Source organism: Dicentrarchus labrax, unplaced genomic scaffold, assembly GCF_905237075.1.
Source record: "Dicentrarchus labrax unplaced genomic scaffold, dlabrax2021, whole genome shotgun sequence".
Classification (NCBI taxonomy): domain Eukaryota; kingdom Metazoa; phylum Chordata; class Actinopteri; family Moronidae; genus Dicentrarchus; species Dicentrarchus labrax.
In genome coordinates, this window is record NW_026136713.1 from 30,813,074 (window position 1) to 30,840,467 (window position 27,394).

The 27,394-nt window shown below is 40.1% G+C and overlaps 1 protein-coding gene across 6 annotated transcripts in view; it reads left to right on the forward strand.

Moving 5' to 3' along the window:
- The window catches only part of si:dkey-237h12.3 (teneurin-3), a 134,815-nt gene that overhangs the window by 73,042 nt on the left and 34,379 nt on the right, over positions 1-27,394 (forward strand). For 2 of the 6 annotated variants that reach the window (XM_051420400.1, XM_051420401.1), the window contains exons 6-16: positions 2,075-2,200; positions 3,984-4,198; positions 8,529-8,739; positions 9,838-9,939; positions 11,039-11,233; positions 12,344-12,544; positions 17,337-17,522; positions 20,131-20,151; positions 20,621-20,644; positions 21,728-21,874; positions 22,381-22,597. In XM_051420400.1, coding sequence (XP_051276360.1) covers positions 2,075-2,200; positions 3,984-4,198; positions 8,529-8,739; positions 9,838-9,939; positions 11,039-11,233; positions 12,344-12,544; positions 17,337-17,522; positions 20,131-20,151; positions 20,621-20,644; positions 21,728-21,874; positions 22,381-22,597 — 1,645 coding nt within the window. The remainder of the gene's footprint in view (positions 1-2,074; positions 2,201-3,983; positions 4,199-8,528; positions 8,740-9,837; positions 9,940-11,038; positions 11,234-12,343; positions 12,545-17,336; positions 17,523-20,130; positions 20,152-20,620; positions 20,645-21,727; positions 21,875-22,380; positions 22,598-27,394) is intronic. The other 4 variants (XM_051420404.1, XM_051420405.1, XM_051420403.1 and 1 more) reach the window with 3 other exon arrangements.

Consider the following 27,394-nt stretch of genomic DNA (forward strand, 5'->3'; position numbering starts at 1 on the left):
AAATACTAAATGCACATTTTGTGAATATAGGTTTTGTTAATTAAGAGATTATGCTGTCTTTTAAAGGACCAGTGTGTAGTATTTAGTGGCATCTAGAGGTGCAGGCTCATTCTGGGGCACCCTCGTAGCTCACCTGGTACAAACAGCTGATTATACACTAATGAAAATATAGTTATGCATATTATTTTCAATTTCTGCCAATAAATCCTCCTGAATGTTACACACTGGACCTTTTAAGTAATAACCTTAACCTGCTTTAATTTCATGCTGTCAATCATTTTGCAAGAGTAGGTGTCAGAGTGGTTTTTTTCAGGCGGAATGGGTTTCGCTTCGGGTTAATGCTCCGTGTCCTCAGTTGATCCTTGCAATTTGGGACCCACCTCAGAGTATTTTTGGAGGATTCTGGTGTCCTTTTTCAGTTTAAAGACACCAACATGTTAGTCTAAGAAATGAAAATATTTACACAGTGAGTAGTTTGGTATTTAAATGTAGGATTTTTACAGCTTAACTAGGCCAAGGAGGATGTTCTGTATGTTTGGATTTTGTGTTGTAGGGAAATAATGAGAATATATTTAGAGAATTTCTCAAGAAAGTTGGAGATTTTGTGCTGTGTGTTTTGCCAGTGAATTTGTGCATCGGTGCTGAGAGTGATCTAAATCTGGTTGAAGATGGAGAAAAATTCAGAACATTTTAAAGCCACGATATCAATAGCAACAGAAAATCTCACTGTGGTAGCAAATATGTGAAACAAAAACACACCGCAAGTGCACGGATCTTGCAGGTTTTCACATTGGGAGGTACAATACTGTCAGAGTAGTCCATTCAGATTGTTTAGAAAAGTCAGACTTGTCAAAAATATTGATGGACCAGTCAGCAGTAATTTCTGTTGCTGGTTTGTTTCGCTGGCAACTGAAATGGATTCTGACTCGAAGGGTGATGCTGGCTGAATGTACTTGGCAGCCAAACATTATCACTCAATGTTAATTCTGCATTATTTGATGTAAATTCAGGGCTACAGAGCACCTGTTTTATTTTAACTACCAAGGACACTGCTACGTGTACCCTCACTCAACTGATGCCAATTTATTCATCAGCAGGCTGTAAACAAAACACACACTTTCTTAACAAAGCAGCGACTGATACACTGTTCAAACTAGTTCTCCATCTCTCTTTTGGTCTCCTTCACATTTGATATTCTCTCTGACCCCACATCCACCTCTCAAGTTATTTGCTGCAGTCAATATCCATCTTCCCAGCGAGGGACGGGTGTTGGAGAAAAGTTCCTCCCGCAGATCAAATGGTCGGAAATCAAGATGCTTCCTCAGCATGTTCCCTGGCTGGTGACTTTGAAGGAGATTGGCCCTCTCGCTGCGCTCACAGAAGCACCTCAGTTTCCCAAAACAACAAGAACACAGTTTGATTGCATTCAATACTGTGACAATAAAGCAGGTTGGCTGAATGAAAGCCAGACACAGTTTAGTTATGTAAGAGAACTAGAGGAGTGTTGCAGCATCTTACCCTCTCACTTCCTCCTCCTGCTGTGGCTGTCTGTCTCAATAAACTGCCTTGCACTTTCTCAAAAGTCTCTCACTTTCTTCGTCCATCTTAACTCTTTTCACACACGTGGCTGCATCTCCGTGGCCTTTCTGCTTTGTGTTAGACGTGGAGAATATAAGGATTCTTCAGTGTCTCGTCTTCTTGTCAAAAGGGAAAGCTTTGTGTCAGAACAGAAATTCTGCTCTCTTCGACACACAGGTACGTTAATGAACAGCACTCCCCATGGAAACATGCAAGAGCAACAGGGTTCCTAAGTATTGATTGAAATGACTTTGTCTGGCCTCTGTCAGTGCTGTGTTTACACAAAAGCCACCCATGGCAGAGTTGCCTCAAAAACAAAAATGTGAACTGAAATGTTGGACGTTAAACTGTTTTTTTTCTGCCTGCATTGGATCCATCCATTGTGCTCTCCCACAGGTCTTTTGTGCTTAAGTGGCTTGATTGTTTTTGTGTGGCTATTTGCTTATTTGTTTATCCATTTCTACAAGCCCACGCAGCCTTTTTGTGTATTTCACAGCAATGCACCTTTTCGGCCTCAATTGGCAGCTCCAAGAGTTGGACAACCAGCCGGCTTTTGAAAACGGAGGAGTTGGGAAGACGGGGCCCACTCAGACGAGCATAGTGACAGCTCTGGCTGCTGACGGTGAGGAAATAAAAGACTGATCTGAATAAACTGCTAATTAACATTTGCCGTATTAATGACCAAGATTAATAATGTTTATTCTTCTGTTGGATTCCCCGTATCTAAGAATTTTAGTTTGGTCAGGGTTATTGCTATTGCTTTTTGAGTATACATTGTGCTTTTTCGGTTAATGGGTTCTTTTCAGAAGTGAAAATAATAACACTAATAATACTGCCTTAAAATGTGCAAATACTCTCAACTTGAAAGGAAATAGGGCTGTCTATAAGGATTTTTTAGATGAACTTTTAACTTAAATATAAGAAGCTAAAGGATCTTTAAAGCACCAAAATGTAAATTAATTAAATCAAGTAAAAGTTCAACTGACTATTAAGAAAGACAAATTGCAACAACACACCATTTGGCCTCATGAATGGCAAAGTGAAATGTTCAGTGCTCAATGCCCAGTCAGCCCTTAGAGTTTATTTAGATCTCTCACCTACTGAATATTAATTGGCTTCCAATTCCAGACAGCTTTTACTGCCTAATCATAATCTTGGACCATTGTGTATTCAACAACAAGCAGGCAGGCGATCTCAACTCACCTTTACAGCAAAAGCCACCAAATTAATCTCTAAGCACACTCATGTATTTAGAATGCATGACCACGAAAGCATTAATTGAGTTGAGTAGGCCAGGCAAAAGCTCAATTGTTTAAACTCGGCTAGATTTAAATCCTCATAAGTACTGCTAATTAAGATAGCATGAGGCAGGTTTTGGACTGTTTAAAGGCAATCAATAGCCGGCTATTATTCTCCCCAGAGGTAAACTTGGCTTCCAGTCTTCACTTTGACTGAAGCTAAAGTGACAGGCAATGGCCTCATTACACACACAACACTGAGGGATGCAAATAATGGAGGTCGAGCACAAATAGATACACACAGGGCTACAGTGTACACAGGTCCACACACGCAAACACTTCTTACGAGATGCAGGAGCAAAGGTTGAGTTATTATATTGCAGGACAACTCTGCATCATCGCCCTAACAAGTTAGTCATTGCCACAGTAAACTATAAAGAACACAGCTGCGTTCCTTCTACAATAGAGCTTTAGACAGCTAGGGTTTGAAAACACTTCACAGATTTTTCTTCCTAACAATGAAATCTGTTCTTGTAATAGCACCTTGCAGTCTACAGTTTTTCATGTGAGCATGACTCATATTAAAACTGGCCATCTCTCCATCTTTGGCGCTGTAAGGACACAGTTTAAGGACATCATTCGCAAAATTGTTTTGATTTGCTGTTATTGCTCTGGCAAGGTAGCGCTCAGTATATCTGACAGATTCCATTTAGACCTTATCTGAGATGAAGCCTCACTCTATGAGTCACCAAGACCAGAGAAAAGATGGGAGCTGCGGCCTTTTAGAGCCTTATAAAAAGCCAATTATATCTGGTCATTTTTTTTCGGTGAGCAGTGCATCATGGACCACAGGGAACCATTACTTTTAATCCTGTCTTGGGTGGTCATCGCTCATTTGGAAAAGATATGACTATCTTATTGTTAAGTCCCTGCTTGAATAAGATTATGCTGGAAAGCACAAGAGAGAATACAGCATATACTGATAACCAGACATCAAAGACTTGCATAAAAACCAAGATTGTATTTCAAGACGCAGGTGTGAAGGTTTTAGTTGATGGCATGAAAGGCTCTGTGATGACTGATTTTATACCATATCACCTTAACTGCACTGTCTTAATTCTGTAACACCTTACATAATCTGGGTGGGGGTGTGTTTCTGTCATCTAGGAAGGACTAGCGTGCTTCATCAGGAAAACAACTCCATCGATACTGGACAGGTCGACATAGGGAAGAGGGTGGGTCAGAGCATCCCACCAGGAGTGTTCTGGCGTTCTCATTTAAGCATGGAGCAACCACGCTTCCTTAAGTTCAACATCTCGGTACAGAAGAATGCACTGATCGGAGTCTATGGTAGAAAGGGTCTTGCACCATCTCACACTCAGGTAAACACTTTTTTTTAAAGTTTTTAAATCGGGTTCATCCATTTGAGATTAAAAACACTACGAAATTGACACCGTGTTACTCATTAAAGTTCCAGTGTGTAGGATTTAGTGGTATCTAGCTGCACAGTTGCAGTTCGCGACTCTGTAGCTTCACTCTACCCTTCCAAGTGCGAAGGAGAAATTACAGTGGCTGCAAAATTAACGAAAAACTCAAAGGCCCCTATCCAGAGTCAGTGTTTGATTTGTCCATTCAGGGCTACTGTGGAAACCTGGCGGTTCAACATGGTAGGCTCCATGGAAGTAACGAAAACACAACAGTTTCTATAATCAGGTGATTATACACTAATGAAAACATAGTTTTGAATATTATATATACAATATTATTTGTGCAAATAGATCCCCCAAAATGTTAGGCACCGGACCTTTAAAGTACAACTATGTAACTTGGAAATGAGGTATGTGTGAATTTGGTGCAAACACAGATCGGTTATGATATAATATTTCAGCAAAAAAAAAAAAAAACAGATTTGGGCACATAGAATCTATACTCTGGGTTTTAGTGTTTTTTTGCGAGAAGCAGCTGCTTGCTGTGTCTGGCAACGACCCTGTTGAGAGCAGTGAGACTAAACCAAAACAGCTGTGAAATCAAAACAGTCAGCTAAAAGAGGACACAATGCTCCATAGAGCTGAGGGGATTTGAAGAATGAATAATAATAATCATAATTCTCTGTGGATGAATCACTACAAACAATAATGAATGTACCCAGGTGAAGAAGCAATCTCACTGTTGAGTTTTTTTTTTCAAAGCGGAATTAAAACGTAAGTAAAAAAAGCTGCATCAAATAATGTAAAACATATTTAGTGGGGTTCTTTCTTTGCCCTTATTTCAATTCTGGACATAAAGGCACTTGTAAATTAGAACTGGGCACTAGTTTAGTTTCAGTTTTCTCCTCTCAGCTTTAATTTGCCTGTGTGCGGGCATGCACGTCTTTCACTTCCACTAAACGTCTGCCATTTGCAAATTGAAGTGTTTCCAAAATGTCTGATGTGTCACTTGAATGACATTTCTGGGCATCCGAAAGTCCAATGCCTGGTGATGGTGATGGAAGCACTCAGACAATGGCTATTTTCCACCACACTTGACTGCAAAAGCTCTTAGCTTCACCTTCTTGACATTCTCTCATAGTAAAGATGGGCTTCACTCAAGTGTGGACAGTTAGGGCCACTTTTTGATGGAAGAAAGACCGATGCAAGTGACAACAGGTGAGCTGGATTGCACTTTCAAGGTGAAAAAAGGAAGCCCAACAAAATCAAAGACCAAAGGGTGCTAATTAACAAGACACTACTTTTATGTCTTGGGCAATTGTTGTACAGACACTCAAGCTTGTCAATGCTGGACACTGTGTCCATTGTGGCCACCTCTAAATTACGTACTGTTCAGGGACCAGGGGCACAAATCAATACATTTACTTAACTGAGCATGAAAGACCCCAATGAGAGATATTGACTGTTCGTTGTATTCACTGCTTGGAAGACAAGACAACATTTAAGTGCAACAGCCTTTCCACCATTCTCAAATATAGACTTCCTCCATCTGCTATTGAGTGTCTGTCTGGGCTAATACAAACCAAACAAGTTAGAAGAAACAAACTTTTGTAGTTTTTCTCCAAAGAATTTGTACTCAGTTGTTATCAAGTGCCAGACTAAGTTCACTCAACCTAAAGGCTGAAGAATTTACAGGCTGTGAGCGTTCCTCCTCTATCCGTCGTGCATTCAGCAGTCTCTCCATGCTTGGTCTCTTGCCTGTTATTCACTGGTATTGTTGGATTGAGATGAGTTGAGGGGGCTTTCACACCGGCTAATCGAGATGTATGCACTTGGCCAGTAGGTTTAGGGCTCGTGGGATGAACTGTTTTATTACTTCCCCCTCAAGCCAACAACACAAAGAATTCAACTTCCGCCAGGTTAATATCCCTCCCCTGCCCCACTGCTCTCCTCAAAGGGGTTTAAATCACAGTGTTGACTTCACCTGCCCCATGCTTAATGCTCTCTTTCTGTCGTTTGCAAGTCAACTGAAAGGTTGCTGAGGTCAGTGTTTGTCACATTCCTGAACACCAAATCCGGTTTTAATATATTTTCTTGTACCCTTCTTTCAACTATTTTGAATTCCATTGTGTTTCTGTGAGGCTGGATGCTGTGCACATGCTCATTTAAAGCGGCATTAATTAATTTGGGGGATTTTCATCAAAAATCATCACTTTAGGAAGATGACAGATAAAAAGCAAAGAGAAAAACAAATCTACAACCAGCTTATTAAGTTGTTTTTGCTAAAGTGTTAGCAAATAGTTGTCAGCTTACACATTAAAGAGAAATGCCAGCATTCATTTGGAGCTGTGCTTCTGGACCAACATTTACTTTAGCAGCTTGAAGTTAAGAGGCAGTGGCTTTGTCTTCCACTTCCATATTAATGTTGTTTGGATTTTACAAGTTGTGGTTGGTTAGGGGTGGTTTTGAGTCATTGCTAGACATGAAACCAAAAAACTGAGCTGAAAGAGACTAAAAAGCTCAATATAGCTGCAGATTTATGTTGAAATTGGGTTTTACAACATTTTTTATAATTTACTAGAAAACTATTATTAAAATCTTGTTTAAAGCAGGTTCCAAGACTAAATATTATAAATAATATTTACACTTCACTTTATATTATTATTATTTACATTTTTTGATAAAGTTTGGTATTTTGGATTTTCCCCTATCTCCCTCTCTTCACTGTTTATTACTGGATGTTAAGAGTGGGTATGCTATGTGAGCATGGTGATTGTCACCCTCAGTGTGCAGGGTCCTCCTGTTGCAGGAGACAGAACCATTTGATGTGAAGGAACATAACATTCAGATGAAACAATAATAAGTCATTTGAATTAAAAACGATACACTGCTACATAGTGGGGATGTTTTTTTTATTTTAAGTCAAAAATCAATGGCTTCACAGTTCATTAAAGCTCTCTGCAAACAGCCTCATCATTGGATTTAAGTCCAAGCTCTTCTAAAAACCGGCTACAGTGCCAATCTGTATGCACCACACTCCTAAGCAACCCGCAGACTCTTTTCCACCCCGAGTCTTCACTATAGTCTCAGTACATCTGTGTAGCTAACAACGCTTTAGCCAGGGGATCTGTCTGCATCTGCTGTGCTCCTCTGCAGCCTATAGCCTGTTTGGGGATTGCTGGTATGTGTTACACTGTTTTCTGCTGCAGTGCTCTGTATCCTACAGCTTCAGTCAAAATGAGGTTCAGGTGTTGAGCAGGTGCAGTGAGAGCAGATGCTCCGCTTTACTCGTTTCACTTGGCAGGAATGACTCGTTACTCCTTGTTTACCCCGTAAATCAATGTTTGAAAAGAAAACAGAGAGAAACGGTTTTAATGCGTTCCAAATATATAAAAAAGAAAAATACATCTGTGTTATATACCGTGTCACATTAATTTTTCATCATATATTGTGTATGTACTGAGAATGCTGTATATCTGTTTGGTGAAAAATTCTGACCTTACCAACAAATACCTATTGGCTTTGAATTAATTGTAGATACAATAATTTAATTGAGTTTATTTTATTATACCAGGATAATCCATGCAGTATTTATACTGTATTTCAGGGAGTCCTGGGTATTAAAAACAAACAATAAAATAACAGTAAATAAAAACAACCAAACATTAGTAACAATTTTCACAGTCTGTTGATCAGATGTACCAATTATGTATTGACATTAATTAGAAGATTAATTAAATTGTGTATAGATGTCATTGAATTAGTTTTTTATTTTGTTGATCCTTTTCATTTGTATTTTTTGCAGGTACGCTGGCTCTGAATATCTGAATTTTAAGCATGTGCATCTACACAGTACATTATCAATGTTAATTTAACAGACTATAATAAACAGATTGTCAGAGTGTTTTAAAGTGCACTCCCCTCAGAGTTAACAATATATTTTTGGGAAATTTCTGAGCATTTGCCCCAGAGCCATATCGGCTCTATCAGCATACAAACAACTCTCCACACAACATCTTTCAACTCCAAATAACTGTCACTGAAAAATCAACATTTATTATACTCGAATATTTGCCGTGTACACAAACCTGTTCTGGTTGCGTCTTGCATTACAACTTTGAAGAGTTCCTATCAGACTGCTAGGGAACTCACCAGAGGAGCTGCATACAAAGCATTTAGTCGAAGAAAATGCTTTTTGAACTCTCTCGCCTCTGTACTGCATGATTTAATTAGACCAACGTTAAAAGAACAATCATCTGCATCTGTTCTGGGTGTTGTTTTGCAGTATGACTTTGTGGAGCTATTGGACGGCAGCCGGCTCATTGCTAAAGAGCATCGGGCTCTGAGTGAACCGGAAACGAGGGCCCGGCTGGATCATCCGGTCACTGTCCACCAAGCCGGATTCATCCAGTACCTGGACTCAGGGGTGTGGCACCTGGCGTTTTATAATGACGGACGGAACATGGAGGCAGTGTCATTTAACACCATTATCCAGGGTATGAGGACACACATCTGCTGCAGTGGCTGATGAGTGTGATTGGAATGATATGTAATGACATGTTTGGAAGACTTTAATTTCCTTAAACAGCTGCGTCTGCATGAACAAACAGTTAGGTTGTTGGAAATTCTGGCTAACACACAAACAAGCTGAGCTTTTCAAACTTTGAGCCACCTAGGAGGCAGATCTAGGTTTTCATTGGAGGGTAGTGGATTATTGTGGTTAAAACTATAATACGAGACCATACACAGCATTGATCCTTCCCTCCTAACAACCTCTTCAGTGTTCTGAAGTCTGTGAAATTTCCTTGTGGGTTTTGAGGTAGGAAAAACACTGAGGTTGAGTTAACGTTTTTCTTTTTCTATTTCCTTCGGGGGGAGTCCCATTGATCTGGCCCTACAAATACGAAGGTATTGATGTGTGAGGTCAAAATTGCCTGGGTCCGACACTGGCTCAATGAACATCCAATACAAGCCAGAGTAATAACAAAAAAGTTTGCCCTCTTAACGCCGATCAAAATGAGGGTCCTCGTCTTTTGGGGGTGCCCTTTATGAGCGATGGTCTGTTGAATGAACACAAGATCTGTCTGTAGGATATGTCAGATTAACTTCAACTCAGAGAGGATTTGAGCTGTAAACACTCAGGAGATTGCATGGCTTGTGTGGGCATGATCAGTCATTCAAGAGGCTGGGGGGGAGGATGAGGCGGTAGAGGAGACAGGAGGAAAGAAAAATGTGTCAAGGAAATGGAATTATTTGGTCTAATTTAAAATGCCTGTGTGGCTTTTACTTAACATGGCTTATACGGGAACAGTCGGTCTGCAGTGTACATGTTATGGAGGCTTAGACCTTAGTGGGACATGGACAAATAGCTGTAAATGTATGCCATGCCTGATACGAGTACTGCAGATAAGGGATGCTTAGAAAGGCTAGATTCATGCAGGGGGGAAAAAGATAAGTTAGTATCTTGGTTGTCTTGCAGTATTTCTTAAACTGTACAGTTCAAATGTTATATTGAGGAGGAATATAAGATTTGCTCTAATATGACAATGTGATGAGTTATTAATAATTGGACTCGCTCACTGCTGTACCCGCAGATTCTGTCACAGAGTGCACACACAACTGTTACGGGAACGGAGAGTGTGTGGCGGGATCCTGTCACTGCTTCCCAGGATTCATAGGCCCATACTGTTCCAGAGGTAATTATTAAGCTCATATATTACTCTTATTCTGTCCATTCAGCACATGATTACATTTTTTTTTGGTGGGGGATAACTGAGGGTCAGTTACCGCAACACATGAAGGTTAATGGAATTTTGTATATAGTGCTCAAAGCATTGGCAAAAAAAAAAAAAGTCCGTGTTTCGCTAGATCGATAAATTGTCTGTGCTGATGTAGTGGCCAGTATTAGCATATTCGTCAGCCGATAAGTATTAAAAAATGTCAGTATGGAAACGCCACAAAAACATTATTACATAGTTTGTCAAGTCGACCACAGAACACTGACATGTTTATTTTTCCATTGTAGAATGGGATCCATATCAATAATATACATTTATATAAAAATAAAATAAAGGAGATCAACATATTGTTACTGTGCTCTACTGGTGCTACTGCCTCAGTCACTTTGACTAATCCACATACTGTACCTAGCTGTTTTCATTCAAACCAAAATCTGTCCCTAAGAAAACTGTTGAAAACATTTTCAATGTGTTCATTAAAAACCTCCACTGTATTGCAGTTATAGCCAAATTCTCACAGATGGATATGTCAGAATCTGGCCCATAACACCATGGCTGTCTGCACGGCTAGATAACAGCTAAAGATAATATGAAAAGAAAAAAAAATCATACAGTGTAATTCAAGAGCTCAATGAACCACTGAGTCAAAAGAAAAAGTTTGGCATTAGTGGAAATATGCTTATTCACTTTCTTGTGGAGAGTTAAATGACAAGTTAGATACCACTCCCATGTCCCATACAAGAAATAGTCCGGCTAATTGTTGGTTTTATGCTTTAGTTTTTGGACGGATTAAACAAACGAGATCTAACATGTCAATTAGTAAGCTTTAGAGACAGATTTTGTTACCTAACTAGCTGCTGGAGTAGTATCAATCTAACTCACCAAGAAAGCAAGTAAGCGGATTTCCCTAAATGTTAAACTATTCCTTTTAAAAATGGATCATAGCTGCGGTGTTTCCAATTTGAAGTTTTTTATTTAAAAAAATAGACGCCATTAAACATTATTTAACGTTTTACAATTTTGAGATGAATTCTTTAAACCAGTTGTCGTTCCTCAGCTGCCTGTCCGGTCCTGTGCAGCGGTAATGGCCAGTACACGAGGGGGCGCTGTCAGTGCTACAGCGGGTGGAAGGGCACAGAGTGTGACGTTCCTGCCTCCCAGTGTATCGATCCTCAATGCGGCGGACACGGACTGTGCAAGGCGGGTAACTGTGTGTGCAACACCGGCCACAAAGGACCCAACTGTGAACAAGGTAAATAATGAAAAAAAAAAAAAGAATAAAAAAGGTTCTTCCCATTGGATTGGAAGCAGCTAGATACAACACATTTCTATGTGAAGCTCCGGGGGAATCGACACAGTCCATTGGTGAAACAATCGGTGTTTTCAACTCCACTGAGCGGATAATGCTTTGGATGCTGTTATTGATACCGTGTGTATAAATTAACTCACTCTTAGTGTTTAGACCACGAGGGCACGAGCTGGAACAGATTGTGCAGCGCCCGTTGATGCAGTCACCTATTGGATTGCTCTACAGCTGAAGACAACTGTTAAAATTGATCCGTCAATGGCACCTGTCCCTCCCTTTATTGAGAAAGACCTTTTTCTTCTTTCTTGCTGCCCCTATCCACCTCCCCCTTCACTTCAGTACATTTAATTTTATTGATCCCCATGCATACCAAAGACAATCATCAGCTCAGATTTACATTAGCGGTTGACCTTAAAGGCTATTGAGTTCGCTAATTGAGTATTTTGCGGTTTTCTTTGAAGTAAAGCAATATGCGAAGGAAACATAGACAGGAGGAGGTAGCATTTGTAGTTCTAAGCTTGCATGTAAGGTCTCCGGTGTGATGAATTGGTTCAGGTAAATAATCAATATCAGTGTCCAAGTATATATGGAAATGCACAGAGTAATCAGCTCCAGAGGAAGCAAATTATCCCTTGTTAGTAATGGGATGATTGTGTTGGTCATAATTGCCAATTATTAACTTAGATCAGCAAGTTGATCTGCAAATTGTTAATAGTAATTGATTATATCTGTCTAGACACTAATTGTGCTCCTTTTCCTAGTGCCTATAATGGAGCATAATTATGCTGTCAGTATATTGGAAGTACCCTATAATATACCGTAGAGGAGCTAGTTGAACATAGGGTGGAAAATTACTACCAGCCACCACTGAACACTGCTAAATATTCAGCTGTGGCTCCCCAGCCATCATCTGGCACTGGAGCACTTCCACTTACTCACAGAAAAAATGATTTTGGCTGGTAGCAGAGTCAAAGTGGTCGGGTAAATAAGTAGGTTTGATATCCTGTCTAGAAGTGGTAAACTAACATCACTGTCATCCTCGCTGTGTGTCCTCAGTGGACTGTGTGGACCCGATGTGCTCCGGTCACGGAGCCTGTCATCATGGTGAGTGCCACTGTAACCCGGGCTGGGGAGGGATCAGCTGTGAGATCCTGAAGAGCACTTGTCCAGAGCAGTGCTCCAGTCACGGCACCTTCAACACCGACTCGGGAACCTGTGTCTGCGAGGCCAACTGGACAGGGGCTGATTGCTCCATAGGTCAGAACCAATTTCACTTTCCTTTCATCACTTAAAGCTATTTTGTGTGGCCTTTTCTTGTGACTAAGGATTATTTTCAGTATGGATCACTTGGTAATTTTCTCGATTCATATTCATATCAATAGAATGTCAGAAAATAGTGAAAATTGCCCATCACACTGTCCTGAAGCCCAAGTTGACAGCTTCAAATTGCATGTTTTGTCCTAAACCCAAATACATTGAATGTATGTCAGAGAAAAGCAGCAAATCTTCACAAATGTTGATTATCATAATAGATTCAATTGACTAATCGATTAGTCAATTAATCGTTTCAGTTTCAGCATTCTGATGGCACATCTTGTTCATACAGATATGTGACAATCTTTGTGTCTTCTTTGGTACTAATACCATTGAGGCTGCCCAAAATTGTGTCTTCACATTGACTACTTAGATTTATAATCTGGGAGGTCTTTTATTACATCCATCCATTCATTTATTGATGCCATTAGTGCAATGTAGTTTGTACTATACTAACAAATTCTTGCAAACAGCGCAGTCGCTTCTATAATGTCTTTTTTATAGTTTTTTTTGGATTGTGTTCGAGTTTCTCTCTCGAGGCACCATATACTCTATACTATTTATTTCAAATAAACTCCATAGACAGTGCAAACACCAGGTGTCAGCAACAGCAGATGTATACACCATTATTAACAGCCTATAGGTTGAAATAAAAGATCTTTCTCGTACAGTGCATTATGTCCACATGTGGGTGTGTTGGTTAGACACTCAAGTGATAATTATTCAGCTTTGAAAAACTGAAAATATGCATAAAACTGTGATATATGCTTTAATCTTTAATATTGTTTTTTTTTTAAATCCCAGTTTAAGGTTATTAATCTTCTCTGTTTTTGAAATTTAGTGAACAAACGAGGAACAATTTGTTTCCCTAAATTAATATGTCACATTTTGAAATGAAACTCTTTGAATAAAATAGACAGTCAAATCAGTATCTTTCAGCTTTTCCCCATAGGTGCACATGAAGGAAACAAAATTATTAATTGAAAGTCTGGATTTGCTCCAAAGATGATGAATGGAAGCCTGACTGGCTGAAGTTTTTCATCTCATGAGCTATGCATGCATGTTACAGTACTGTCAGCGCTGTGTTTAATGAGCACCATGTTACATCTCTCCTATATCACCTTCAGTAAAGTTTTATTTTGGTGTGGTGGAGCGAATTATAATCCAAGAAAGCCACAATGAAAAGATTATTATTATTGTTATTAAGATGGTGAGGATGTGTTCACAACAAGCGTGTTTAAAACTTTTAATACAAACTTTTTAGTTTTGCACAATACAAACGCACTGAAATACCACAAAAATTCTTCAAGTAGGAATAAGAAAGTAACCTGAATCCACTGCCGGTAGCAAAAGCTTTCACAAGTATGAGGAAACCCTCATACTTGGAAAATGCTATATAACAAAAGGGACCAAAAAAGGGCCATCTTCACTCTGCACTGCTGCTCCCGTTGAGTTTATGCATTTTGTTTTCACTACAGTATGAGGGTCTGTGATTTTGCTCAAATCAAGGCACAGGAAATTATATTCATTATTAAGCCTTGTGCAACAATTGTTAGATGTTTTGACTTGCTTGCAGTTCAATAGTTTGAACCTAAATGAACGAATCACAGAAATACAATTGCTTCATTATGTTTAGGAGTGTGGGTGTGATCACAACCTTAAAGTTTGGTAATCAACACTTGTAGCACGTGTTGGTTTGAAATAGACCATATGTTAACAACAAAGTTTTGGCTCCACACATTACTCTCGTGCGACCAAGCATATGTTCTTTTTATAAACTGAACACAAATGTGCGGTTTTTATGAAATACGCTCCTAGATTTGTTTAGAACCGTATCCAAAAATGCCCGTATGTTTTATAGCAGCTTCAGGTTTTATAGGGGAGAGGAGAGGAGGAGATGTACTCCCATCTGCTCGCCAGCAGAGCTTCTTCATTTGTTATCAGCTTTGTATTCAGAGGGTTTTCCTTTCGACACAGGTAGGTGACATGTTAGTTCAAAGGCTGGCTCCTCCCATCTGTTATCTGTGCATGAGGTTCAGGTGATTTATGCGCCGTTTCCCCCCTCAGAATAGACTCATTCTGTGCGAGAACCCAGAGAGAAACACAATGGCCATACTGAGTCGAACAATTAAAAGCAGAAGTTGCAGTTTGTTTCTGTCAGTGTAAAAGGCTGTTGGTTGTATTTCTCTTGGCTGAAATTCAATTGAAAATTAAATCTTAAGGAGCCTGGATGGTGTGTTTGAGATGATAGATGGGTTCGCAGACCTTTTGAAGCAGCTTGTAGCCGTTTTGGTAGGTGCCCAAGAAAGAATGATTGTTTTTTGTTTTTTTTGTTTTTTTTTTTACTTTTGTGTCTCACTTTATTTTCTTTTTTAAAGAGAGGTAATTTGTTATTCCGTTGTTTTCAAAATTCCAGACGCAGTCCTCTCACTCAGCAAGATATCTGAGGAATGTCAATAATGGAACTGACGGGGCTACCGCCTCGGCGTGGTCTAGAAGTTGGGGAGTTTACCCACCTGGGTGGGTGGAGGATTCCTTCTTAATTAATGCTGCGATTCTTCTTCAATTAAATAAACTTTAATTAACAAGCGAGCAGCACGGATCGACCGCCCACAACCCCTATCCAGCTCGAGTCAGGGGCATGTTAAAGGCAGATAAACACTTTTGCGCTAATGAAAAATTGATTGCATAGATTCTATGGGAAGGAGGTATCCCTTTGGAATCGAATGACTCCCCTCCAGAGGCATGCTTAATATTCTACAGTGTCGGCTCGACTTAATCAGAACCATCCAAGGTCTCTCAATCGAAGAAAAACTCTATTCAGAGAGCTGGAAACAGGCAGCTAAAAGAGCCTCAGTAAAGGGGGTTGTGGGTAAAGCAGAGGGGGTAGATTGACTTAAAAAAAAATACATGAACAAAATGAGTAGATATTTAATCCTGACTTGTTACATTTTGGCTAATGTGCCTTCCCTGCAGCCAATACCAAGTTTTTAAAAAGTCACAAACTTTTTGATTACGGGGCTATATAAATTTCCTGGAGCATCTAGTCACTTAAAATTTGAGGACGTACTTGAGCTACTTTCCTCTAGCATACTTGACGACTATTGTCACAGCGGAAAGATTTATGGCTCTTCTGTTCAAAAGCTTTGATCGAAGCTCTTGGTTCCAGTAAATGAACATTTCTTATTCTCTTCACAGGAGCAGCCGCAGCTTGTTGAGCATTAGCTTTAGCCTGGTACAGACTGAGTTACTTACCACCCATGGATTCAATCTTTTGAATTTTTACTTTTCTGAAGATAACACGGATTCATAACAGCTTTTCTGCTGTTTCCGTTGCTCCGTACTTGTAGAAAACACGTTGATCTAACATCCAGTCCAGACATAAGAACCAGCTTAAATCCATAACCCTCGTCTCAGTCTGCCAAGACTCCATGTAAATGAGCTTCCAGAATATAGAAAGCTTGAAAAGTGGTTGTTTTGGAGGTTTTTAGATGCACAAAGTAACTGCTGTGCTTTTACTGTTCTTGTTTGATGACTTGTCAGATGATGACATGTTTTGTATCATTTCGTTTCATTCTGCACTCACTGAGAAATAAAGCGGCCTATGAAATGGAGTCTTTGATAAAGACGAGTTAATGGAGCTGCAGGAACAAAAATGACAATAAGAACCTGTGTTGCTCTTGCATGGGGGAGGGAAAAAAGTTTTTTATTCTCTGTAATTATTCAGAGGAATGCGTATATATATTGTGTGTCATTTCAGATATAAAAAAAGTGGTTGTTACACTGATTGGACTCGTTTGTTGATAAGCTAATTAAAGTCCTCCAGATTTTGTTGCCGAGTAAATTTTACATAAAATGGGATATCATCCATCTGCCATCATAAGGACACATAACAATGCACAGTGCGTTCCTCTTTGATGCTCCATTTAAAGTTTTATCTCTTCAGTGTGCCTTCTAACATGCACTCATTACGTTTGAACTGGTTTTAATGCAATGCTGACAGTACTGTGTTGCTGTGCTGTATTGGAAAGAAGATGGTTTACAGATTAAATGTCAAGCACTGAGAATTTAAGGGACTTTATTATTGCCTGAACCCATAAAAGTAATAATACTATATATCAAGATTAATATCATACTTTTTAGAGAAAGATTTATCCCCTTTTTTTTGCGCTCTCTCAACTCTTCATTGTGTATTCTGGCAAAATGGCAGCCATATAAAATTTGATTGGGGATTCTGTTTCAATGCCCTGACATATGATGTGTGAACCATGTGTTTTACACACATTTAAAAAGAATTGTGTACATGACAAGTATTTTGGAATCCATAAAGCATGAGAAAGCAGTAAAGTCCAAATATTTTCACATATAAAATGATGCTTCTTAAAATTTTCTTTTATAGATGCCAGCAATTTTGAGCCTCTTTAGATGGAATATTATCAGACATTGCAGTGTTATTTAGTTTTTATTTTTAAACATGTGCCTTTACAAATTCAGGATTTTCTATGACACACTTTTCAGTAATAGTGTTGAAAACATTCCTTGTTTACAGTTAAACCTATTGGCCCACTTTAACCGATGGAGCCAACGCGTCTCAGCAGACATCAGAGCATTTTCCAGCAGTGGCAGATGCATCCGCACGGAATACAAAAATACACCAGTACAGAAGGAAAAAAGGGCCTTTTTCACAGACCAGAAGCTACAATGTCTCCCATCGTTTTTTTTTCTTTTACGACAGAGGTGTGCGTGGTGGACTGTGGTCCTCACGGCTCGTGCATCAGCGGTGTGTGTCAGTGCGAGGAAGGCTGGACAGGACCAGAGTGTGAGCAGAGGGACTGTCACCCACGCTGCATCGACCACGGAGTCTGTCGAGAGGGCAAGTGTGACTGCCACCAGGGCTGGACGGGTGAACACTGCACCATCGGTGAGCCACGGTGACACATACTGTACTGTACACCTACACACACTTGACAGAAGGGCACAAACTACAGAGGAAATTCATTTATGGACGGGCTTAAAAGGGCAACTTTGGAGTGTGAATGTCAGTGTTTTTTTTAGAGCGGTTTCAAGCATATCATTACACACGTCTGTTACTGCCTACCTACTCCAAACAGGCGCCTTTGCATAGCACGCTAGTGATGAGTACATTTTGGTGATATTTTCAGTGTTTTAGACATACTGTAGTAGATCACTGAATCAAACATTGTGACCAAGATCTTCATCATTGTATTTTACTCTTTTTCTGAAAGCTACAGCCATTGGTGGAAAGTAACTGAGAGTAACTTTACTCAAGTAAAGTACTTAAGTACAATCTTGAAGTGCTTGTACTCAGTATTTCCATTTTGTGTTACTTAATACTCCTTCTTCACCAGATTTCATGGGGGAATACTTTTTACTCTGCAGATTAATAATGTACGTCCAAATCATGTGATCAGCTTATAAAATATGTGCATTTTTATATATTAAATGACCTCCACCTCGACCAGAGGCACAACACCTCAACCACTTTTAATTTTTACATTTTATATATAGCTGGTAATAGTAAAGTAACATTTTTATTACAGGACTTTTACTTGTAATTGAGTACAATTTATGTGGTGGTATTGCTACTTTTACTGAAGTACTAGCAATGGTGACGATTACTTAACATATTAACAGTTCAGTTTTATCATTTTGTTGCTGTTTAGTTGCTGCTTGTGGAAGCATTGCCAGCACTGTGGCAAAAATAGAGGTTTGAATAAATAAAGTATCAGTTAAACTAAAATTAATAAAGGCAATAGAGAGCATCGACACCAAAAATGCATTTATATCAAAATGTTGCAAAATTAAATTAAACTGTTAAAATGCATCTCTCCCACTATAAAGAAATGAGAAAACCTGATATATCCTTGGTTGTGGCCAGCTATCATTTACTTTCCCTCTCTATTTTCAGAATCTCTTTCTTTTTGCAACACCTCACAGCAACTTTGTAATTTTTCCATCATCCATTTAGATATTCCACCTTTTCGACTGCTGAAGTGATGCTCCTATATTAGCGAGTCAAGGGCAGGTATTTAGGGAGCCGAAAAGCCACGGGTAGGCCTCTTTGGAATATCATTTTTCTGAAATGGCAGTGCTTCACCTGGCATTAATGAGGATAATGAGTTCTGAGATGTCACTTCCTATTGACCTTTAACTCAAACTTCCTCGACATCTTACCCCCTGTCAAAGGTCCTGTAGTTAAACCCTGACACGCCGCGTCAAACAGAATTCCCCCAAGTGTCATCTCCAACCTCTCAATGACGACACATTCCCCCGTGAAACAAAGATCTGGCACTCCAAAACTATTGAACCCTAATTATGTATTTACAAGTTCTCTCATCAGCAATCCCAGGTCCACTGTGCGGCTCCATCTCGGGGGGGGGGGGATTGCAGAGAGGGAGTTGTTGGAGGGGTCACATTCCTGATCTTATTAATCTTTTCCTCCTCAGGGCAGGCTGTGCACCATCCATTTTCTCTTTCTTTTTCTCCTGTGTAAGGCTCCCGTCAGGAAAGTAACTCCTTGCATTGGATGCAGCGGGGATGAATAGGCAGTGCGTTACCTTTTCTCAGAGAACCGGGAGCTTATTTTGTCTTTCAAACCCTGAATGACTGCCATTTGCACAAAGCGCCTTTTAATCACATTACATGGCCAGAGCTTGAATAGAGAACTTCCTCGGCCATTCTTTTGTCGCAAGCATCTAGATCCTGTTTTATATGCAAGGCTTAACCCATTGTCACTGCTTTCTCAGCAATGCAGTTTACCACTAAGGTGTTTTTGATTTGCCTTAGTGTACTGCGGGTTCATTGCTGTGCAGTTGTTGAAATCACTGAAGTGTAGATGACAGCAAAATTGGAAAGGAAAAAAAAAAAAGGAGTTGAGTATGCTGCTTCATGGTGCGTTCATATTAGGCGGAGGGTGAGACTACATACCTCCTGACAAGCAGACAGTGAAATGTTTTGAAGCAGATGAAACTGGCTCATATAGTCCGAAAACAAAGAGTGTTATAACACTGCGATATCAAGAGAAACAGTGCGTTCGCTTGTGTTAGCCTGTCTTGCTTTAGCAAAGCAAAGCAGAAGGAGAGTGTTAACAGTGAATATTTTACTGAGCTTAAGATGATGAATTCATTTATGCTGCTTCCTATGGACAGGATTCTAATCATCTAACAGAAAATGTGCTGATTTTGACCACAGAAGCATCTATAATTCTGATTAATCACTTGCTGCTTTAATTAACATCTACACTCTAAGTTTGTCAAATACTGGATTTTTCCACTAACTGTAGATAAACTCTGAGTCTACTCCTGTAAATCTGCAGCTTCTGTCTCTTTTGTCTCTCTCTCTTTCTCTCTCTCTTTCTCTTCCTCAAACCAATTTTCTACTTGTTTATTCTCTCTGCATTTCTCTGCCTAACTCCTACTTATGTCCATTCTCTTTTCTATTTTATGTCTGTATGCCTGTCTGCCTACCTATCTGTCTCTCTCCAACTCCCTCTTGGCTTACATGTATAGCCTTGGATTCCAGAGTATCAGGTAAAAAAATCATACTTTTCACTTTGCTTGAGAATTACACTCTTCGTGCAAACTATGTTTTTTTTTTTATTTTGCTTAAAAAATGTGAACTCTGTTAACAAAAAGTGAATAAAAAAATCGGTGAGCTCGCAGCTTTCCAGTCATTTCCTGTCACTCATGCTTAGCTATTCAGCTCAATCACACAACGACTGTGATTTACATACGCAGTCGAGAGATTGAAATAAGAGCAGGAGCTAAAATGTGGCGAAGACAACGGTAATCTTGGGGAAAAACTATCTGCAGAGCTTCTTTTCCAAATATTTAAGCCAAGTTGGCAGGTACATCAGCTTCATGCCAGCAACCGTTTCCACTTTTTGTGCTCCCTGTAAGTTACAATAAGTAAATGTGTTTGTCAGTCTTAGCTCTCTGCCACCACAGAGATAAGTAATTTTCTTTTCCAAATGTTTCCCTTTCCTCGGTTGTGTAATAGGAGCAGTCAAGATAGGATATAAAGGTAAATTGAACCACTACCCCCCAAGGGAGATTGTCATGAACAATCCCTCCCTGCTCTCTGTCTTTCCTAGCACGGCGTATATACACCTGTTCTATGTCCGAGTCGATCATAATGTTTCTGCTGTGATCCTGCCTCCCCCCCCCGATATGTCCCCTCATCCCCTGTCCGTCTTAACCAGTCTCACACAGACTCCACGGTCCCCCCCCCACCCCTCCCTGTCTTAATTCCCTGTGTCTGCCAGATTAAACGCCCCAAAACTGGTGTGGTTTAGTCATGTTTCGGCTCCCTGTCTTCACCCTCCACTAGAAGGAATGCGATCTGGCAGCAAATGCTCTGTTTTCTGTATATGTGGAGACTCTAGATCCTCCCCCCTTCTTCCCACACTTCTTTTCCTATTTACATATATACTTCCCTTTCCCTTTGATGTTGGTGTTACTTCACATGAGTGTTTCTAACATCTGCAATAGGCCAGTCCTACAATAATTATTTTCAGGCGACGGCAATGAACTTTCCAAGACAGCCAGTGATTTCCAGCCTCTTAAAATAGGATTTGTGCAACTTTGAACTCAAAAAGAATCCTTTAAATCTTGTTTTTAAAAAATAATTGTGAATGTGGCACCAAGGAAGCCCTTGATGAGAATTCAGGCAACCAAAATACATCACTTGAACTCATAAAGAATCACTCAAACTTTGATTTAAACGCAAACAAAAACTCCAATTTGCCACAAGGATTTGACTTCCATTGGCCTTTCAGCAGTAAGTAAACAGCTCAGCAGATTTCCTTCTTCTTTTGTCCCATACATTTCACTCCTCAGCTGTACATGCTCCTGAAACTCATGTGAAACGACAGTAACTCCTCACACCCTCCTCCCCCACATCCCCCAGTCCTGTCAGAGGTGTATCGTACTGTATGTTCACTCAATACTGTCTTCTATCATTTTTTGTCCCTCCTCTGCCCCTGTCCACTCTAAATGCCTCCTTTTTGCTTTTGCCTTCTCCCCCCTCCTTTTCCTCCCACTTCTCCTCCTGATTTCCTTGTTCTGACTTGCTCGGCTGTTTGACACTTACATGATGTGTTGACAGACGGCTGCCCCGGGCTGTGCAACAACAACGGGAGGTGCGTCCTCGATCAGAACGTCTGGCACTGCATCTGCCAGTCAGGATGGAGAGGCCTGGGATGCGATGTAGCGACCGAAACTCTCTGCTCAGATGGCAAGGATAACGAGGGAGGTAGGAAGAAGTAAAGCCTCGTACAAATAGTCTTTTAGCTTCAGAAAGGCTTGTGTGTCTCTTATTGGCTTTGATGTGGCTCCTCTGTGACAGTGCAAACAAACAAAACAAATCAATCATACATAAAACATCACTGGAAAGAATATGCAAATGTTGCAGCAGAGCAGATTGTTAAACAGCATGCTTTAAAATATACAGTAGATCAATTATGAAGAGTAGTTGAGACTATATATTAATACTCCAGAGCTCATAAATTGCTTCTTAGCCTGATTAACGAGTCCAGAACATTTGAGGATCATATTAGGTGACATGCTTAAAAATAGTTCACACTATCGTGTCAGCTTGGGATCTCGGCTGTCGCTTTAATGAACTTAAGTTGACGTTAGAAGTCATGTCTGTGCACTAGAGCTCAACACCATAACGGAAACGCTCACACATTTCCTAATGCGTCCAGGGTTAACAACGCTTGTCCCTCCTTGTCTCAACTGTCCCCTTCTGCTTTCCAGATGGGCTCGTCGACTGCATGGACCCAGACTGCTGCACTCAAATCTCCTGCCAGGGTCAGCCCTACTGTCGTGGCTCGCCCGACCCCGCCGCCGTCGCCGGCCAGGGTCAGAGTTCGGCCGCCCAGCCCACATCCAAGGGCTTTTACGACCGCGTCAGTTTTTTGATTGGTCCCAGCGGCAGTCACGTGATACCCTGGGACAACCCGTTCAACAGCAGGTAAGCAGCTTAATGAATTACTGACAGCTCTTTCATTATTTAGATCACGTTAGCTGTTTGCTGTCTCATTACCGGTTGCAAGAGACATCTGTGTTTGTGCAGCCACTCCGAAACGTCAAAGAATCCCATATCTATTTGTCTTCACAGGCACAGTGACAAGTGTGTTTACAGTGGTATCGCTGCCACAAGCGTTTATTTCTTTTACCAGTCAAGATGAAGTAGCTTGAGAGTGAGCTTGTTCTTTGCTTTAAACAGCCTTTATGACTGAAAACATAAGGATTAGGTTTCTTAACACTAAGATAATGTGTGATCTTGTGAAAACTGGAAAGGACAGCAAACATTTCACTGAAGAGTCTATTTTCACAGCACATTAATGTATATCTTTTATCAAAAACCTAAATTTGATCATCAGCAGGCCGCCCATCACAGTATATTTGAATATCTAAGACTGGCACACTTACAGTAAATAGAGTTCTCTTTGATTTTTGCTTGAAAGGGATATTTTCTAGAAACTGTTTTCCAACAGAAAACCACATTAAACCAGTCCCATCACAGAGAGTCTGCAAGAGCCAGCAAATGAATGGTATTCTGCGCTTTAACATCAAACAAGGGTAAATGTATTTTTGTTTTGTACATTATTACTGGGTGCACAATTTAGACAAATTATACCCATTGTTGGTATTATATAATATACATTGTGATACATTTTTCACTTAGATGGCAGTTTCAAGTGCTTTCATTAGTCTAACAATTCATAAAGTTGCCGTTTTCTGTTTTGTTGGATGGTAGAGGACTGTAAAGTGTTTTAGTAGTGTTACTTTTTAGCCATGTGAGTGGCAGATGGTTTTGTGGATGGCAATGTCTATCTGTTGGTCAGTCCAGACTAAAATATCTAACAACTATTGGATGGATAGCCTTGAAAGGTTGTGTTTTTTTAGTGAAATATGCTGAGAACTTTTTTATGGATTGCCATGAAATGTGCTACAACATTCATGTTCCCTTCATGATGAATTTTAATAACTTTGGTGGACCCTTAACTTCAATCTTGCTCCATCATCAGGTTTCAATTTGTCGCACTATCGTGCCTAAGTACAGCCCCACAGTGCTGCCAGCATGGCTGTAGACTCTTGGTCTCACTTTTGTCATTTCTTATTTCCCTTTGCACATTTCACTAGATACACTAACCACAGTAGCTACCTACAGAGCAGACAGGGCACATATTGGTGCCCAATATATATCAACATGCCACAACCTGAGGCATAATGAACATAGACAGACAGACACACACACACACACACACACACACATATACGCTTACATTCATTTCTAAAATATGTTGAGGTGTTTATATAGTATATAGTGTATTTTGTGACATTTGTTTTTTGTCTTTTAAGTCATTTTTACTTATCTGTAAATATATATTTATAACAGCACAATCATAATTATTCTGTTTATGTTCATACTTGCTTTGTCAATGCAAAGGTCTTTTTTTCCATGCCAATAAAGCCCCCTTTGAATTTGAATGTCTTTCAAAGACGTTTTGATTTTGATGGACATGCATGAAATCTGTGACCTTCTAGAGCTGGGTTCTTTTTGTTCATCATGAAACGTGACTACACATTTCCTTCAGCTTCTTGCAAGAATAAAAGTTTTAAGGTGCTTATCCAAGGTAGAAGATATTAATGAAAAAAGTTTGATATAAAGGCAGAGAATTCCTTCCCCAGTGAATAGACTACAGGGCTGCATCAGTGTGCAAACTAACTGACAGTTATGTTTTTCACCAAAAAAAACCTCAGTGCACTTCCACATCTGTTCAGAATCACGAGTAGTTTGTTTTGTGACTGATGGAGAGGAAAATGATTGCCAACTGTGTGCACAAGGCTTTGGGAATATTTCCTCCAATAGTTTAAAGTAATCCTTATGTAAATAGCATGCTTTACTGAAAATATAGAATGAGGCAAACCCGCAACCCCCCCTCAGCCGAGTTCTCCATAATCCTCATCCTCATTGTCTTCAGCTTACTGTCGATTTCATGTCTGGCAGTGGCATTAGCTCTCTTGCTCAAAATACTCATTTGCCTTTTTATCTCCTTGTTGAAGTTAGTTTTATAGTCAGAAACATCACGCTGCATTTTAGAGGCACTGCAAACATGCATACCACTAAATTTGGTGAAAATTAATTACCTTTTTTTCTGTATCTTGTCCGTACAAACACTGCATAAATGAAATAAAGTTTTGAAAGAGTCCGATAATGAATTAGACTTTAGTAGTGGCAGAGTTTGTTTGGAGACCCATATTTTTCAAACATTCATTTGAGGTTATAGGGTGAATAATTTATTGACAGCCTTTGCAGAGTATACATTATAAAAAAGTCTCTGAAGCACTGGAACAATGCCAGAACAGCATCAAGACTTCCAACAGCAGCGGTGACTGTTAGTGTGTGCGTAGTCGTTGAGTGTCTGATGTCTTAACGGTACAGAGATGGGAAACAGTTAGAGGTCACTTCTCTCCTATTTTTTAGGAAGCCATTGTGTAAACCAAGAGAAACAGAAAGGGAGCGGATTTCTGTGTGCGACCAGGTTTCAGAACTCGGCAGTAAACTTGTCCCTCGTCTAGCACAAAGAATAAAACATGTGTTGTGGTTACTGTTTTTTTTCTTTTTTCCTCCCCCACTAGTCCCCCAGCCGTATCACATGTCCCCACACAAGTCTCCCACTGGGTTTTCAGATGGTGTTTTTCTTCAGCCAGGGTGAGACAATGACAGATAAGAATGCATGAATTATATGATTCATTTCTGGGGTTTCAGCAGGTGGTGTGACTTGGCGTTTTGTTTGGGGGTTTCAGCTCTTGCAGCATCCTTCTGCCTCTCAAAAGATTAATAGAGACACAGGGAAGAAAGAGTGAACCTTCGCTGGGGCTCTTAAGTGGCCTTGTTCCCCGAGCCGGTAAATAAAGGATGGGAGATGGTTGTGCCAGGCGTAGAGCGGGAGGGAAATAAGAGAGGCTAAAGCTGTTGATCATCCTTGTCTCATACACGTAATGACCCGGAGATAAAGTGGCAAAATAAGACATTTTTTGCCCACCAGTGACAAATGCAGCGGGAATGCTTTTAAAATTCTGCTCTATGGTTGAGAAGTAGGGGATGATTAAATGTTGATGGAGAAAAATCGCATTGTCTCCCCTTCTTACCTTCAAACAAAGCACTGACTTAACAAATTACTTGGCACTTAAGAATATACGAGGGGGAAGCGGTGTTACCTGAAGGACCTGCAGTCGTGTTGAATAATCGCAGAGGATATCTGAGGCTTTAATCATGTATGAACCTTCCATGTCTGTGATTTATGAAGCAAAAATGCCAAAGAAAATACATTGTTTTAGGTGAAAGCAGGGGGAGGGGATGCCTGAGGTGCAGAGGCTTTTGACCGGACGCAAATCCAGTTGTCAGCAGGGAAAATTTGGGTGGGCAAAGTGAATGAGTAATGCTCTCCCATGCTAGACGGACTGCCATGGAGGTGCCCTTAAGTGAAGCATTTAACCCAACGCCACCTGCTCCAGTGGCACTGCTCTTTGGCCAGCAATAGGAGGTGGGTTATATAAGGCAGGCAGCAGGTGTGAATGTACGTGAAAAACTCCTGGTGGATAAGAGAGTCTTTGTTCAGAAAACCTCTCCTACATTTATTTTCAAACCATCAGAAACCTTCACATTTTGCCTTCACTGCTGAACATTTTGTGATTTTTCTCTATTCAAATTGTCTACACTATTTGCAACTTCACCTTTTAAAAACTGCTGTGGCGATTCTTTTGTATTGTTGCATTGGGTTTCTTTTTCACACCTCTTTTCATTTTATTTTTCTCCGTGACAGTTTGCCTCCAGCATTGCATTTTGCTGTTTTGAATTCCTACACGTCAGCCAACAAGCTTTGCAACTTCTCACATCAAGAGGATATCTGTAACCGAGTTGAAGAGCTCGTTCTAACACAATTCTTGTTGATAAATTATCTTTCATCACAAGTATTACCACAGACTTTCATCACGGTAGTGAGCATGAGGTTTGGATGTGACACTGACAGTACGCTCTTTTTGGAAGCAAAAGTGCTTGCGAGAATAATCACACTTTGATCACACCCTCTTGAAAATACAATTAAGGGGAAATTCTTGATTCAGTGAGGTCAGAGTGATAACAATACTGTGAATATTTCACTCAGGAAGCTCATTTGATATGCCTACTGCTGGGTACATTGTACACTTCATTTAGTAAGTTGACTTTACTTAGTAGACTGATCATTTTAAATGTGCATCTTGTTGGATAGCTAATGTGCTGTGTGTTTTCCACTCTTAACATTGACGCCCACTGTTTGATGGGCTGGCCTCAAAACTGAATTGCCCTAAGTGCTGTGCATGGTGCATCTTTTCTCTAAATAATAACACTTTTCATAAAAATAAGGCTTAAATGTGAGAAAAAAAAATGCATCCATTTCTGTGTCCTCGTGGAATATAAATGCTGCAATACATGTGCAAGATGCTGCAAAATCTCAGTCCTCGATGTCTGGAAAACCACATCTCACTGAATTATTGGCTTTTAAAAGCAGTAAACAGAGACAGAGAGGTGCTCTGTAAGGTGACATTTTCATGACTAACAACCACTGACATGTGTGTGTTCCTTGCAGGTCAGTAAATCATACCTCCCTGCTGTTGCCTCTGGCGAAGGGATGATGGTTGTTAGCAGCGTTGATGGCGTGGCCACGTGTTGACGCCGCTTGGCATTGTTTGTTTACTAAGCCCTTTCTGTGTTTGTTTG